The 12,305-nt window shown below is 30.5% G+C and overlaps 5 protein-coding genes across 13 annotated transcripts in view; 2 read left to right on the forward strand and 3 right to left on the reverse strand.

Annotated features, from left to right (window-relative positions):
- Nucleotides 1-1,008, reverse strand: part of LOC122533135 (cell growth regulator with RING finger domain protein 1-like) — a 49,397-nt gene extending 48,389 nt beyond the window's left edge. The window contains exon 1 of the mRNA XM_043662554.1: nucleotides 854-1,008. The gene's annotated coding sequence lies outside the window, so the exon portion shown is untranslated. The remainder of the gene's footprint in view (nucleotides 1-853) is intronic.
- LOC122532961 (probable 2-oxoglutarate dehydrogenase E1 component DHKTD1, mitochondrial) lies at nucleotides 7-5,087 on the forward strand. 3 transcript variants are annotated; one of them, XM_043662189.1, is made up of 13 exons: nucleotides 7-586; nucleotides 1,483-1,772; nucleotides 1,893-2,112; nucleotides 2,198-2,547; nucleotides 2,636-2,857; nucleotides 2,919-3,076; nucleotides 3,140-3,407; nucleotides 3,484-3,691; nucleotides 3,768-4,180; nucleotides 4,252-4,372; nucleotides 4,455-4,643; nucleotides 4,707-4,792; nucleotides 4,854-5,087. In XM_043662189.1, exons 1-13 carry the CDS (start codon nucleotides 415-417, stop codon nucleotides 4,959-4,961), a joined length of 2,805 nt encoding a protein of 934 aa, XP_043518124.1. In that variant the 5' UTR covers nucleotides 7-414; the 3' UTR covers nucleotides 4,962-5,087. The 3 variants fall into 3 exon arrangements, with proteins under 3 accessions (XP_043518124.1, XP_043518134.1, XP_043518143.1); XM_043662199.1 differs by lacking the exon at nucleotides 7-586 and having other exon boundaries at nucleotides 1,636-1,772; nucleotides 1,851-2,112; XM_043662208.1 differs by lacking the exon at nucleotides 7-586 and having other exon boundaries at nucleotides 1,673-1,772; nucleotides 1,854-2,112.
- Nucleotides 5,088-5,178: 91 nt separating this feature from the next.
- On the reverse strand, nucleotides 5,179-8,022 carry LOC122533111 (NAD-dependent protein deacetylase Sirt2). 4 transcript variants are annotated; one of them, XM_043662507.1, is made up of 7 exons: nucleotides 7,296-7,499; nucleotides 7,124-7,229; nucleotides 6,611-6,853; nucleotides 6,178-6,534; nucleotides 5,874-6,069; nucleotides 5,585-5,777; nucleotides 5,179-5,501 (listed from the first exon to the last, which is right to left on the reverse strand). In XM_043662507.1, the coding sequence occupies exons 2-7, from the start codon at nucleotides 7,218-7,220 to the stop codon at nucleotides 5,412-5,414; spliced, it is 1,176 nt and encodes a 391-aa protein (XP_043518442.1). In that variant the 5' UTR covers nucleotides 7,221-7,229; nucleotides 7,296-7,499; the 3' UTR covers nucleotides 5,179-5,411. The 4 variants fall into 4 exon arrangements, with proteins under 4 accessions (XP_043518442.1, XP_043518450.1, XP_043518459.1 ...); XM_043662515.1 differs by lacking the exons at nucleotides 7,124-7,229; nucleotides 7,296-7,499 and adding an exon at nucleotides 7,756-8,022; XM_043662524.1 differs by lacking the exon at nucleotides 7,124-7,229 and having other exon boundaries at nucleotides 7,296-7,493.
- Nucleotides 8,023-8,257: 235 nt separating this feature from the next.
- Nucleotides 8,258-9,658, reverse strand: LOC122533190 (very-long-chain (3R)-3-hydroxyacyl-CoA dehydratase hpo-8). Its single transcript, XM_043662651.1, has 5 exons — nucleotides 9,401-9,658; nucleotides 9,059-9,176; nucleotides 8,765-9,000; nucleotides 8,485-8,666; nucleotides 8,258-8,416 (listed from the first exon to the last, which is right to left on the reverse strand). Exons 1-5 carry the CDS (start codon nucleotides 9,469-9,471, stop codon nucleotides 8,337-8,339), a joined length of 687 nt encoding a protein of 228 aa, XP_043518586.1. The 5' UTR covers nucleotides 9,472-9,658; the 3' UTR covers nucleotides 8,258-8,336.
- LOC122533003 (pseudouridine-metabolizing bifunctional protein C1861.05) overlaps nucleotides 9,111-12,305 on the forward strand; it is a 36,680-nt gene continuing 33,485 nt past the window's right edge. Inside the window, exons 1-6 of one of the 4 annotated variants that reach the window (XM_043662306.1) lie at nucleotides 9,111-9,196; nucleotides 10,912-11,044; nucleotides 11,120-11,482; nucleotides 11,556-11,895; nucleotides 11,987-12,114; nucleotides 12,204-12,263. In XM_043662306.1, the coding sequence (XP_043518241.1) occupies nucleotides 10,985-11,044; nucleotides 11,120-11,482; nucleotides 11,556-11,895; nucleotides 11,987-12,114; nucleotides 12,204-12,263 (951 nt within the window). In that variant the 5' untranslated portion in view covers nucleotides 9,111-9,196; nucleotides 10,912-10,984. Of the gene's footprint in view, nucleotides 9,197-10,544; nucleotides 11,045-11,119; nucleotides 11,483-11,555; nucleotides 11,896-11,986; nucleotides 12,115-12,203; nucleotides 12,264-12,305 lie in introns of those variants that run through there. The other 3 variants (XM_043662288.1, XM_043662297.1, XM_043662280.1) reach the window with 3 other exon arrangements.

The following is a 12,305-nucleotide window of genomic DNA, read 5'->3' on the forward strand; positions in this document are numbered from 1 at the left end:
TTTTTTTTTGGTTTTTTTTTTTTTTTTTTTTTTTTTTTTTTTTTTTTTTTTTTTTTTTTTTGAAAAATAAAACGTAATTTTGTGACTTTTTTGTCTGAACGAGAGCAATGAAGAATGACATCAGGACGCGACATTAATGCACTCCAGTTGAATTTAAATGTAATTTTATACCGAAAATGACGAAATTTGTATTGAATACTCGTTATGTTGAATAATATTTTTATTATTAATCTGAAAATAAATATCGTTTTGTGTAAATCGACTGTTTGTAATATTTATGATACCGACAATCTCGAGTAAACAGATAACGTTGAATTGCGATTGAAAGAGTGGGAGGGGAAGGGGGAATAATAAACCAACTCGGGTGATAGAGTAACTGCCAGTTACGTTGTAGATTTCCCAACGAAAACAAGAATGCACGCGGTTCTTCGGTCATCTTGTAAAACTAAATATCCACGTTTTCAATGGATAGATAATCGTCCGGTTTTGAGGTGTACGAATTGTCGATTAAAAATCTCTACGCGATTGTATCACAGTGAAAATGGCGTCTATGGATACAGACCGAGGCCACAAAGACATTTTGAAGGTACTTCGAACATAATATTTTTGAAACAATATTGACAAACAGTGAAAAAAAAAAACAATCAAAATTCTACTAACGCTCTGATAAAAATTTAAAACTCCACATTGATATTTATTTGTGATACGTTCGAGCAAACCAACGAATAATTTGAATTTGAAAACTAACAATTTTTCCCGCGTGGCGTCGCTAGTGCATTTTAATACGTTTCGTAAATGCATCTTCAAATTGAGATAAAAACGTGCATATTTCTACGAAACAAATCATTCTTACCTCGAATTTATCTATAGATCTTGTTACCCATGTCTTCAGGATGAGAGCGGCACTTTAAATTACACTAATCACTGTGTTTTAACCGCGAAATGCGAAACTAAAACTTCGAACACGCGCAACACTTTGATTCCCCGCTTTCTCCAAAGCGACTGCCGAAGAATTGCGCAAGAAGCTCTTAACTACGCGCGTATTGCGCATGCGCAACGAATTTGAAATTGAAATTTCCCATTTCCTTTTTTCAAAAACAATACGAACACAATGACAATCCAACATACATTAATTCTATTTTTAAATAATAAAAATATTCGATTTTGCATGTTATTCATTTGAATTCATATAATAGACTTTCAAATAAATTTATTATGCGTTTAATCACTTGCTTCAACATTAAGATATTTATTGCAATACTGGTATTATTCAAAGTAATTTTAAAATTATATTAAAGTGATTGAATTGTAATTGGTATGAAAAGATTTAGCATGGTAATCTAAAGATAACAAGAAACGCAACTTGGAATATTTTTATTACGCAAGAGCCGATAAAATTTCACGATAGCATAAAAATAATTTAATACTGAGATAAAATAAATAAAAATAAATATTAATCGCTTCTTTTTTTCGTCTTCTTAGTTCCAAAAGATTACCTGGATATACGATCGAAAAACAGCAATTTCTATAGATTGGTTAGCGCTTATAGAGAATATGGTCATAAACAAGCTGACATCAATCCTGTATCAACTAAAAAGCCAAAACCACTGGTAGAATTGGAACCAGAGAGATTTGGTTTAAATTTGAGCGACAAAGTTTCATTTAGAGGGATCTTATCATTGGGGAAAGATGAAGGAACTGTAGAAGAGGCGTTGAAATTTTTGAATGAGACATACACTGGATCTATAGCAGTAGAATTTAATTATTTAGAGGTAATAATCCATTGAACAAGTTTAAAGCTATCTTCAATTTGAAGTAAGTCGAATATTTATTAGCTTATTTCTTTGTAGAAGATCTGAATAAGTACCTGATTTCTATTACTGTCTACACAGACTGAGGAAGAGAGAGAATGGTTCGCAGAAACTGTGGAAAGAACTGTAATGGATCCTGTGACGGACGAAACGAAAGTAGCCATCGCGGCGAAAATGTTGAAGAGTCAAACTTTCGATCAATTCTTGGCCATCAAATTCGTAAACTTCAAAAGATACAGTGGCGAGGGTGCTGAGAGCATGATGGCCTTTTATCATGAATTTTTTAAACTGTGTGCCAATGGTAAATAAAACTGTATTTGAAAACTATTAGACGAACCATCTGCTCAAGATGAAATTTAAATATACTGAATTAAATTAAATTGCAGATGATTTAAAATATATCGTGATTGGCATGGCCCATCGAGGTCGTCTAAATTTCCTCACAGGAGTGCTGAATTTCCCTCCAGAAAAATTATTTCGACAGTTACGAGGGTATTCTGAATTTCCGGACGATGTGAACGCAACTGGCGACGTGATCAGTCATTTTGTATCTTCTACAAATCTTAACGTCGATCGAAAAAATCTCCATGTTACGGTATTGCGAAACCCTTCGCATCTGGAAGCTGTGAATCCTGTTTCGATGGGAAAAACTCGAGGAATGATGCAAGCATTTAAAGACGGAGCATATAGCGAAGACATAAACGCTCAATGGAGTGATAAAGTGTTGAATATTCAAGTATAGAATTTAAAACTTAATCACACAAGATTTAAATTGGCATTTGATATAAATTTATGTGTTAAACTTCTTCTAATTTCTATCCTAGATTCATGGAGATGCATCATACGCTGCTCAAGGAGTTGATCAAGAATGTCTAGCGTTATCCGCAGTTCCTCACTTTGAGATTGGTGGAACAGTTCACTTGGTAATCAATAATCAATTAGGCTTCACGACTCCGGCTTCCAGAGGCAGATCGTCGAGATATTGTACGGATCTAGCCAAAATGATCTCTGCTCCGGTGATTCACATAAACGGGGATGATCCTGAGGTGCATAAGACAATTTCTCTTTATAAAATCAAATTTTCTAATAAATTGTGAAATATTCTAGATGGTTGTCCGAGCTGCTAGGATAGCGTTCAAGTATCAACGAAAATTTAGAAAGGACGTTTTTCTGGATTTGAATTGCTTCAGAAGATGGGGCCACAATGAGCTAGATGATCCCGTTTTTACAAATCCTGTCATTTACAAAATTATACACAGCCGTCCGTGAGTATTTTTCAATTGTAACAGTAGAATATCTTTCTTTAAAACTATTTTATTTCTAACTAGATCGGTGCCAGATCGATATTTGGACAAACTGGTGAAGAATAACATTCTTTCAATGGAGGAAGCCAAAAATATCATCGAAGATCATAAAGCCAAGCTGAACCAAGGTTTAAACGAAGCGGATAATTATATTCCAGAGCCTTCATACTTTGCAGGCTTGTGGAGCGGAATGCAGCAAGCTGATGCGAGAGTGACACAGTGGGACACGGGAGTTGATTTAAGCCTATTGAGGTTCATTGCCGAAAAGAGCGTTCACATTGACGATGACTCGGTGAGAAGGCATGTCATGCGAGAAATGCTGTTCATTTTCCCTAACTAATTCAGTGTACTATTTTCTCATACGACAGATAATTCATCCTAAATTAATGAAAAGTCACATTCAATCTCGGCTAAACAAAATAGCGAATGGTGAACACTTAGACTGGGCCACTGCCGAAGCCTTGGCAATTGGAACTTTATTATATCAAGGATATAATGTAAGAATAAGCGGACAAGATATAGGTCGTGGAACGTTTTCCCATAGACACGCCATGCTTATTGATCAATCTACTGGAGGTATTTACAAAATAATTCTAATTACAAATTACTATGTTATCATTAAATAAAATTTTGTCATCAATCATGATCCTAGAGATGCATATTCCATTGAATTCGATGATCGATGGACAAACAGGAAAATTAGAGTTAGCTAACAGTATTTTGTCAGAAGAAGCGGTTCTGGGGTATGAATATGGGATGAGTATAGCTGTACCAACTACTTTGACAATATGGGAAGCACAATTTGGAGATTTCTTTAATGGGGCACAGATCATGATTGACACTTTTGTAAACAGCAGTGAAGCAAAATGGATGTTAAGCAGTGGTTTAACGATACTTTTGCCACATGGCTATGACGGTGCTGGTCCTGAACATAGTTCCTGCAGACTTGAGAGGTTTTTACAGCTTACAGACAGCAATGAAGATAAACCAGATGGTGATGATGTTAATATGTACGTAACGAACCCCACGACACCGGCTCAGTACTTTCATCTATTGAGAAGACAAGTAAGAGTCTTGTTGTAATAGATTTTTTGTTATATTTTTAATACATTATAAATTGTCTACATCTCTGTTAGATGATAAGAAATTTTCGAAAACCCTTAATAGTGGTGGCTCCAAAAATATTGCTGCGTCATATCGCAGCGACTTCACCGATAACGGATATGCAATCACAAACTACATTTAAAAGCGTTATAGGTATGTTGGATAGGCAACAGATGACATCTCCCCTCCCCCCTCTCTCTAATCATATTTAATTTTAAATGAAATAATCTAACAGGAGATGAAAAAATAGAAGAATCTAAAGTGACTAAAGTGATCCTCGTGAGCGGCAAACATTACTACGCTCTTGATAATTTCAGAGAAAGTACAGATCAGAAAAATGTAGCAATTATTAGAGTTGAAAATCTATGTCCTTTTCCAATACAAGAATTATTGCAAGAAATCGATAAATATAAATATGCAAAAAGTAAGTTATAGAAAGTAAATATTTAACTATATTACGAAATATAAATATAAATATTTCCTTAAGCTTTCATATGGAGTCAAGAAGAACCGCAAAATATGGGAGCATGGAGTTTTATCAAGCCTCGTTTTGAAAATTTATGTGGCAGAGTAGTAAGTTAATAATTTATATAATAGTTGAAATATTTGCAAAAAGTAAAATTGTAACTTACAGATAAAATACAGTGGTCGTAAACCCATGGCTGCAGCAGCTGTAGGTGCAGGCAAATTACATCAACAGCAAGCTCAGGAAGTGACCGTAAGACCCTTTAATATGAAATAAATTTTATATTGTATTGTATATTTTACTCTGTTTTATTTGTACACATGATTTAACTGCCAAAACTCACATTTATATTTGCATAACATTATTATATATTATATGAAGAAATAAATTATTTACATATCATTGAGCGGATGTTATTGTAATGCATTATTATTATCAATAAAATATATTCACGGCATAAATATTAATTTCTGAAAAATCACACATTCAAAAATTATACTTTTTAGCATTTAATATGCTCTTCTATAAAAAAAATGATGATATAGATGATACAGGTAAAAGCAGGGATTTTTTATATCTTTAACATCCTAAACAATGTCATTACAATTTCTTTGAAGCAAAATATCGTTTATCTGTATTTGTTCATTCTTCTTCTAAAAGAAGTAGCAGCAAAATCCCAAGTAATCCAGAAAGCTAGATTTTTTTGTAATAATTAGATTAGAAGAATTAATCTTTGCTAGTTTCTGCATTAGTTTCTGCATTAGTTTCTGCACTTAAACGTTCGTGTTCTTTTTTTATGAGCTCTTTCAACTCATCCTGAAAAAAAGATAGATTTAGATAAGCTATATTTCACAGTTTAAAATTTCATACTAAACATATAATTTAAAAATGAAACGTACACCCCAGCCCAATTTTTCTGCTAATAATTGACAACCAGTATCACAATCGCCTAACCAAGCAACATCACGACCACCGTGAGAACTTCGTGTATCAAAGATCAAACCGTGTCGCAATCCTAGAAGTCGCGACAAACGGTCTTGCATACCAACTTTTTCTTTATTGATAAGTAAGCGCGGACAATTAGGTCGGACCCTTCAAAAAAATTATAGTTAGATGTACGCACATCATTAATTGCATGTAAAAATTGAGTGAAATGGAAACAATATGATGTTTACAACTAATACATACCTATCCACTAAAGACGCAAAAGGCTGAACAACCAAACTTGATCCCATAATTATCAAAAGATCTGCTTGTGCAAAATCTCGATCAGCAAGAAAATGGAAGCGTTCAGGTAACATTTCTCCGAAAAACACTATATCAGGTTTTACTACACCTTCATTACATTCTTCACATTTTGGTATAACACCTTCCATAATTTTTTCTAAAAACAGGTGTTGGAAACTGAGTTTTGAGATATGTATATAATTACAATAATTGTGATCTTACTGTAACATTAGACAGAAACCTATATAAAGTGAAAAAGCTGTACCTTTCATCCATGAAAGAGTATATGGTGCTCTACATTTGAGACATCGACCAGTATGAAATGTACCATGAGCTTCTACCAATTTTTCAGGAGGTAAACCAGCCATTCTTTCTAATGTATCAATATTTTGAGTGTAATGTCTCAAAAGTAATCCCTTCTCCCATAAAAGACGAATAAAATAATGGCATGGTGTAGGCTTGAAACCTTCAGGTAACAATTCTCTTGCAAGCGTAAAAAATGGCTCAGGATTCTCCATAAAGAAATCTAATTCAAAAATAGCTTGGGGATGAGGTAGATTATATTTCTCTAAATTATGATAAAGACCACTTGATGGTGATCGAAAGTCAGGAATTCCTGCAGCTGGAAAATAAAAAAATCTAATAAGCATTTTGTGCAATATATCTATTCAAGATTGGAAATATTTTTCAAAACATACATGTGGAGATACCAGCTCCAGCCATAGTAATGATTTTACAGTTTCCATTTTCTTTTATATAATCTACCACTCCATCTATGCTAAGTTCACGGAGGACTTTCTGCTGTGACTGTTCATCATAATTTGATGAATCAGAAAGTCTCAACATTTGTGCTAAATATTTACGTATTTTCTCCATGTCAGAATGTTCTACCTCTTCTTGTTCTGAAGAACTATTTGCTGCCTCTTCATTTGATTTCTTCTCTAATACAAAAAGAAAAAAGATGAATAACAATTATAGCAATATAGTAGCACTACGAATAAATGTAACGTTTGTTAGCAAGACAATTTAACAAATATAGGTGAACCATGAATTTCCAATTTTCATCACATGATCATACATCACGACTGTCTACTTCCTATTAGCTTTCAGAAATGTAACATGCATTGTTAACTGAGTAAAGTAATGAAATAACAATAAACTTAATATAATCTCGAATAATTCATTTAAAAAAATAAATACATTGTACTGACTCCAATAAAAATACATAAATACAGATTTTCGCCAGAGGTGTTGGACGAATAATTGCCGCTGTCGGCTGATTAAAGGAAAAATGATTTGCGGTAACATTTTGACCCGCTGCAGACATCGTGATGTTACGACTATAGTATAACTCGATAAAGATATATGTCATTTAACAGTTACCTAAAATTTTACGGTAATGTGAAAATTTAAATATTCTGAGACTGTGACAATCAGTGTAGAACAATAACTCTTCTTAATTCATTTTACCATTTTATTTAATTAAGCTTTATCCAAGCTCTCATAGGTGACAGTTAACCTCTATCGTTATCATATTCACTGCTTTATGATAACGATTCATATTAGATGAATTAATGTTACAATAAATACATAGAAAAATTAAAAAGTATTATAATAACAAAAAAGTTGAGTTCATTATTTCATAATATTTTGATATTTTGATATACAAGGTTAATAGTTTCAACCGACAAATTGTCCTTAACTTTTATTTTTGAAAAAAATGTGTATATCGAAACAGAAAATTTAGTCTTTTGAATTTTGTGCCTACAATTTAAAAAACGATTTAACCGATATAAAAAATGAATTCTACTTTGGTGGACAAATGACAATTCGAAAACGTTACCCTTTTCTGCGTCATCATTATGTTCGGACATGTTTTCAAGTTTGTATAACTTCCTCAACTGTAATTTTAAGTGAAATTGTTCGATATCGTTGTCATTAAAAAAGTAATATTATTTATATATTCACTTGCATATACGTTTAAAATTGATTGTCGCGAACAACTCGTATTCGACTAAACATGGAGAGACAATGTTTTAGGGTTTTATATTTTGTTTCTCTATTATATATCAAATAATACTCTTGAGAATTGTGTTACTCTTAAGCAGTATAAATGATATGAATAATATAAAATATTCTTTTTTTGAAGCTAGTTCAAATGATGTTTATCATTTAATTGACAAAGTTTATGTAATGGTAAAATAAGCACGGTGACAACGCGGATAACCTTTCTAACTCGTAAGTTAAAGATTGAATATTTTGAAACTTTTTAATAAATTATATTGATATTCTTTTATAGTGTTATAATGTACATACTTTATAAATAATATTTTACAACAAAAACATTATTCTTTATATTACAATGTTTATTTTCACCACAGATATCATAAAATGTTAATAAAATATATTAAAACTTCATTTATATTAATGAGATTTCTTGGATGTTTCACCTCCTATAATTTTACGTCTTTGAGCAAACATGTGTAAATATAAACGTGGAAAGACTGCAATACAAAGAAAAGAAATTAGTTTTTGACCAATACATACAACAATAAAGTTCTAAAAAACTTACGGGAAATGTATGATAGCATAATAGCTACAAGAACACAATAGTAACTAAAGATGAAATTCCATAAGTTAGGAAGTCTGTAACTCCAGAAATCTGGATGAGAACTTGCATAATTTACAGCTGAATATAAACATAATAATTCTCCAGTTATACCTATTGGATATAATGCAATAAATAATGTGTACCTGTAACAATTAAAATATTTCAATTTTATATATTGAAATATAGATATGCTCATATAGGAAAGCTTTATATATATAATATAAATTGTTAAATTACATACCTTAACCATGTAAGGAAATAAGGAACAAAATTATTGAGATTCAAATAATAAAATGAATATCTAATTATTTCTGTTATTGACCATGCAAAGATGGCTAATGGAACACCAAAAGATGATGCTGCATAACTATCTGGAGTGGCTAATAGTACTCCACTTACAACTATAATACGACTAAACACTTGAACAGTTGTAATTACAGGATTTGATTTAACTAAACCAGTCACAGCATGGAATATCTGTAATAATAATAGTTAATTTTTTATGAACAAAATCAAACTTAATATTAATGTTTACCTCCAAAAGAGCAGCATGTTGAAAGATAATAACAGGCCATTTAACATTGTACCATAGAGTTGCTTTTGATATAGAAGAGTAATCATTTACCATAAACTTATAAAATATGTAACTCCAGCTGCAAGTGCATATAAATTTGTAAGTATTTGCAAGAATGTTTTTTATAATGTTTATTTTTTATTATTAACATTAAGTACATCTTTTAATAAAAATTGAATTATTAAAAATTAACGCAGAGAATACAGAGATTTCAGTCAATAAAATTTGAAAACAATAGCGATAAAATGTTATATTATATCTAATTATTTTATAACTATAGTAATATCATTTCATAATACTTACCCAAGAACTTGTAGCAAATTATAAGTTTTTAAATATAATAGCCCGATATTATTTGATTTCTTTGATTTCATATTTACGTTCTTTAATTCAGAATGATTTTATTTACTTATAACAATGTATATATTTTACAAGAGTAAATAAATTATATTTTCGTATGCTTTTTAAGTTTATAATCTGTCGACTGGAGAAAGCGAATTGACGAAATCGTATGATGCGTTGCCCACTATATTCTCGTTCGATCAGGAACGTAGCAACTTTATGAAATTCAAGTACCTCGAACGATTTAAAAATTGACATTTGAATATATATAAAATTGTAATTAAGTGCAAATTTCATATTCTGAATATCATCGCTTTTAATAAAGTTGCGTAGTTGGTGAAGAGAGTGTAATTTCTAAAAACATAAAAACGTTAATGTTAATGATTTTATTCTCAGGTATTAGAAAATATAGTTAAAAAGTAAAAGTTATTCGAAATATCGATTGTTATAGATATTTATTTTTTAAATAATTTCTGATAATTTTGAATTTTTGTTTTTTTACATTTTTAAATGATATATACTAAAATATATTAAATAGATAATAGATATATACTAATATTAAAATAATATAAAAAATAAATTAAACAATATACTAAAAAATTTTAAGTATCTTTTCTTTTTTTGAATATATGAGGAGATTGATATTTATGAACAAATACTGTGATTTATAAAATGAAAAACAAATTTAGTTTCTTATTCATGTTTTAGTTCTTAATATCTGAGATCAAAGATCAATACTTAATGATTCCAAAGAGCGAAATAAGAATTCATTAACATTTCATTTAATTACACTCATTTTGTTTACGTGCATACTATAGTATGTTCTACTAAAATAGAAAAATGTTGATTGTTTTTTAGTAAAAATTAAGATTGTTTTTTAGTAAATAATAGAACTAGGATATAATTAATATGTCTCTAATTATTAAAGTTATTTTCGACTCATTTCATTAAAGTTATTTTCGAATTATTAAAGTTATTTTCGAATTATTTCATTTAATATTCGTGGAAAATTATTGTAGTAATTTTAAATACAAAATATTTATAATTCTTTGTAAATTTGGAAATTGATTACGTTACGTACTTTTTGAAGTAAGCTCACAATACAAATATAAAGTCGATAGATCGAAGATATGTGTTATCGAGATTTACGTTAAATTAACTTTTTGATACATTCATTATTTCAAATTTTATCAGAATTATAAGAGAAAAAGAATTTTTAGAGGTTAATGACGCATTTATAACCTGTGGATAATATTATATTATCAATGTTCAACGCCCTGTTGTCAATATTCGTTTCATTTTATCATCAAATGACAAATAACAAGTATCCGAATGTTAGTATAGTATTTATACATACCTAAAAACATGAAAATGCAGTGGATGAATTTTCGAAGATTTCTTGAAGCAGTGAAAAGAATTAATTCATTAAATAAGCGTCAAGTTAGCATTAATTGCAAGACTGTTGTTTGTAGTTCTGATGTAGAACTGGCTAAGAAAAATGGATTACCAATTGTGGCCTTGGAATCCACAATTATTACTCATGGAATGCCTTATCCTGATAATTTGAAGACAGCCATTCAAGTGCAAAATGTTGTCAGAAAGAAAGTAATTATTTATAAATTATTATTGGAAAGGAAAGCAAATAATTACTTTTTCTATATTTTAATTTTGTGTCATCAGGGTGCTGTACCTGCAACTATAGGAATTTTAAGTGGACAGATACATGTTGGTTTAAACAATGAACAACTGCAAACACTAGCTAAATCAGATTCTATTAAAACTATTAAATGTTCACGCAGAGATATATCAACAGTTGTTGCTCAAAAACTAAATGGAGGAACAACTGTTAGTGCAACAATGTTAATAGCAAATTTATTAGATTTGCCCATAATGGCAACAGGCGGTATTGGTGGTGTCCACCGTGGAGCAGAACAGACTTTTGATATTAGTACTGATTTAGTAGAGCTTGGACATACCCCTGTAGCTGTTGTTTGTTCTGGTGTTAAATCTATATTAGATATTGAAAAGACATTAGAATATTTGGTTAATATATTTTCTCCTTGCATAAAAAGTAATAATTATTACAATAGAAACTAATAATCACTTCTACTTGTAGGAAACACAAGGAGTTCCAGTTGTAAAAATTGGTAAAACAGACTATTTCCCTGCATTTTACTGCACTGAAACATTTCAGAAAATAAAAGTGCCACATACTGTATCAAATTCACAAGAGGCAGCAAAGATTCTTAAAGCGCAAAGAGAATTAGGTCTTCAAACAGGATTATTGTTTGCTGTCTCTATTCCTGGAGAATATGCATTAGATTCTAAAGAAATGGAATTAGCCATATGTAATGCTTTAGAAAGTGCAAAGAGTAAAAATATAAGTGGAAAGAATGTCACACCATTTTTGCTAGAAGAAATAAATAAAATTACGCATGGTCAATCTCTTCGAGCTAGTAAGTAAAAAAATTCTTTGATATAAAAATAAGAATGACATAAGCTAAATTGGTACCTCTTACTTCATTTTTATCTTTTTAAAATTAACAGACATGGCACTCATAGAAAATAATGCAAGTATAGCAGCAGAAATTGCAATGAATTTGGCCAAAAAATGTTCCCAAAGTTCTCTCAACAATAATGCGTTCAAATGCACTCTGGCAGCAGAAAGAAATCCAGTAAATAAAACAAAAATATTTGTATATCCTAAAAAATATATAATATTGTTTACTTTATTTTCTCATTCTGTAATTTGTTTATGTTATAGATTGTAATTGGCGGCGCTATAATGGATACCACGTTGCAAGTGAAGGAATCTGAGATAAAAGTAAGTCAAGTCTTAAATCAGGATTATACTAAATAACCAATT

Source organism: Frieseomelitta varia, unplaced genomic scaffold (assembly GCF_011392965.1).
Source record: "Frieseomelitta varia isolate USP_RPSP 00005682 unplaced genomic scaffold, Fvar_1.2 scaffold_144, whole genome shotgun sequence".
NCBI lineage: Eukaryota > Metazoa > Arthropoda > Insecta > Hymenoptera > Apidae > Frieseomelitta > Frieseomelitta varia.

Bases quoted from the DNA above. Each gene is read 5' to 3' on its own strand.
- LOC122532961 (XM_043662189.1), top strand. From the start codon at position 415: ATGCACGCGGTTCTTCGGTCATCTTGTAAAACTAAATATCCACGTTTT. The intron at 3,692-3,767 runs GTATTTACAAAA...TCATGATCCTAG, and splicing joins TATTGATCAATCTACTGGAG to AGATGCATATTCCATTGAAT. The intron at 4,373-4,454 runs GTATGTTGGATA...ATAATCTAACAG, and splicing joins TACATTTAAAAGCGTTATAG to GAGATGAAAAAATAGAAGAA.
- LOC122533111 (XM_043662507.1), bottom strand. From the start codon at position 7,220: ATGTTACCGCAAATCATTTTTCCTTTAATCAGCCGACAGCGGCAATTA. The intron at 5,778-5,873 runs GTATGTATTAGT...ATTTTTTTGAAG, and splicing joins TTTGCGTCTTTAGTGGATAG to GGTCCGACCTAATTGTCCGC. The intron at 5,502-5,584 runs GTACGTTTCATT...TCTTTTTTTCAG, and splicing joins CAGAAAAATTGGGCTGGGGT to GATGAGTTGAAAGAGCTCAT.
- LOC122533190 (XM_043662651.1), bottom strand. From the start codon at position 9,471: ATGAAATCAAAGAAATCAAATAATATCGGGCTATTATATTTAAAAACT. The intron at 9,177-9,400 runs GTAAGTATTATG...ATGCACTTGCAG, and splicing joins AATTTGCTACAAGTTCTTGG to CTGGAGTTACATATTTTATA. The intron at 8,417-8,484 runs GTAAGTTTTTTA...TTTGTATTGCAG, and splicing joins TATGCTATCATACATTTCCC to TCTTTCCACGTTTATATTTA.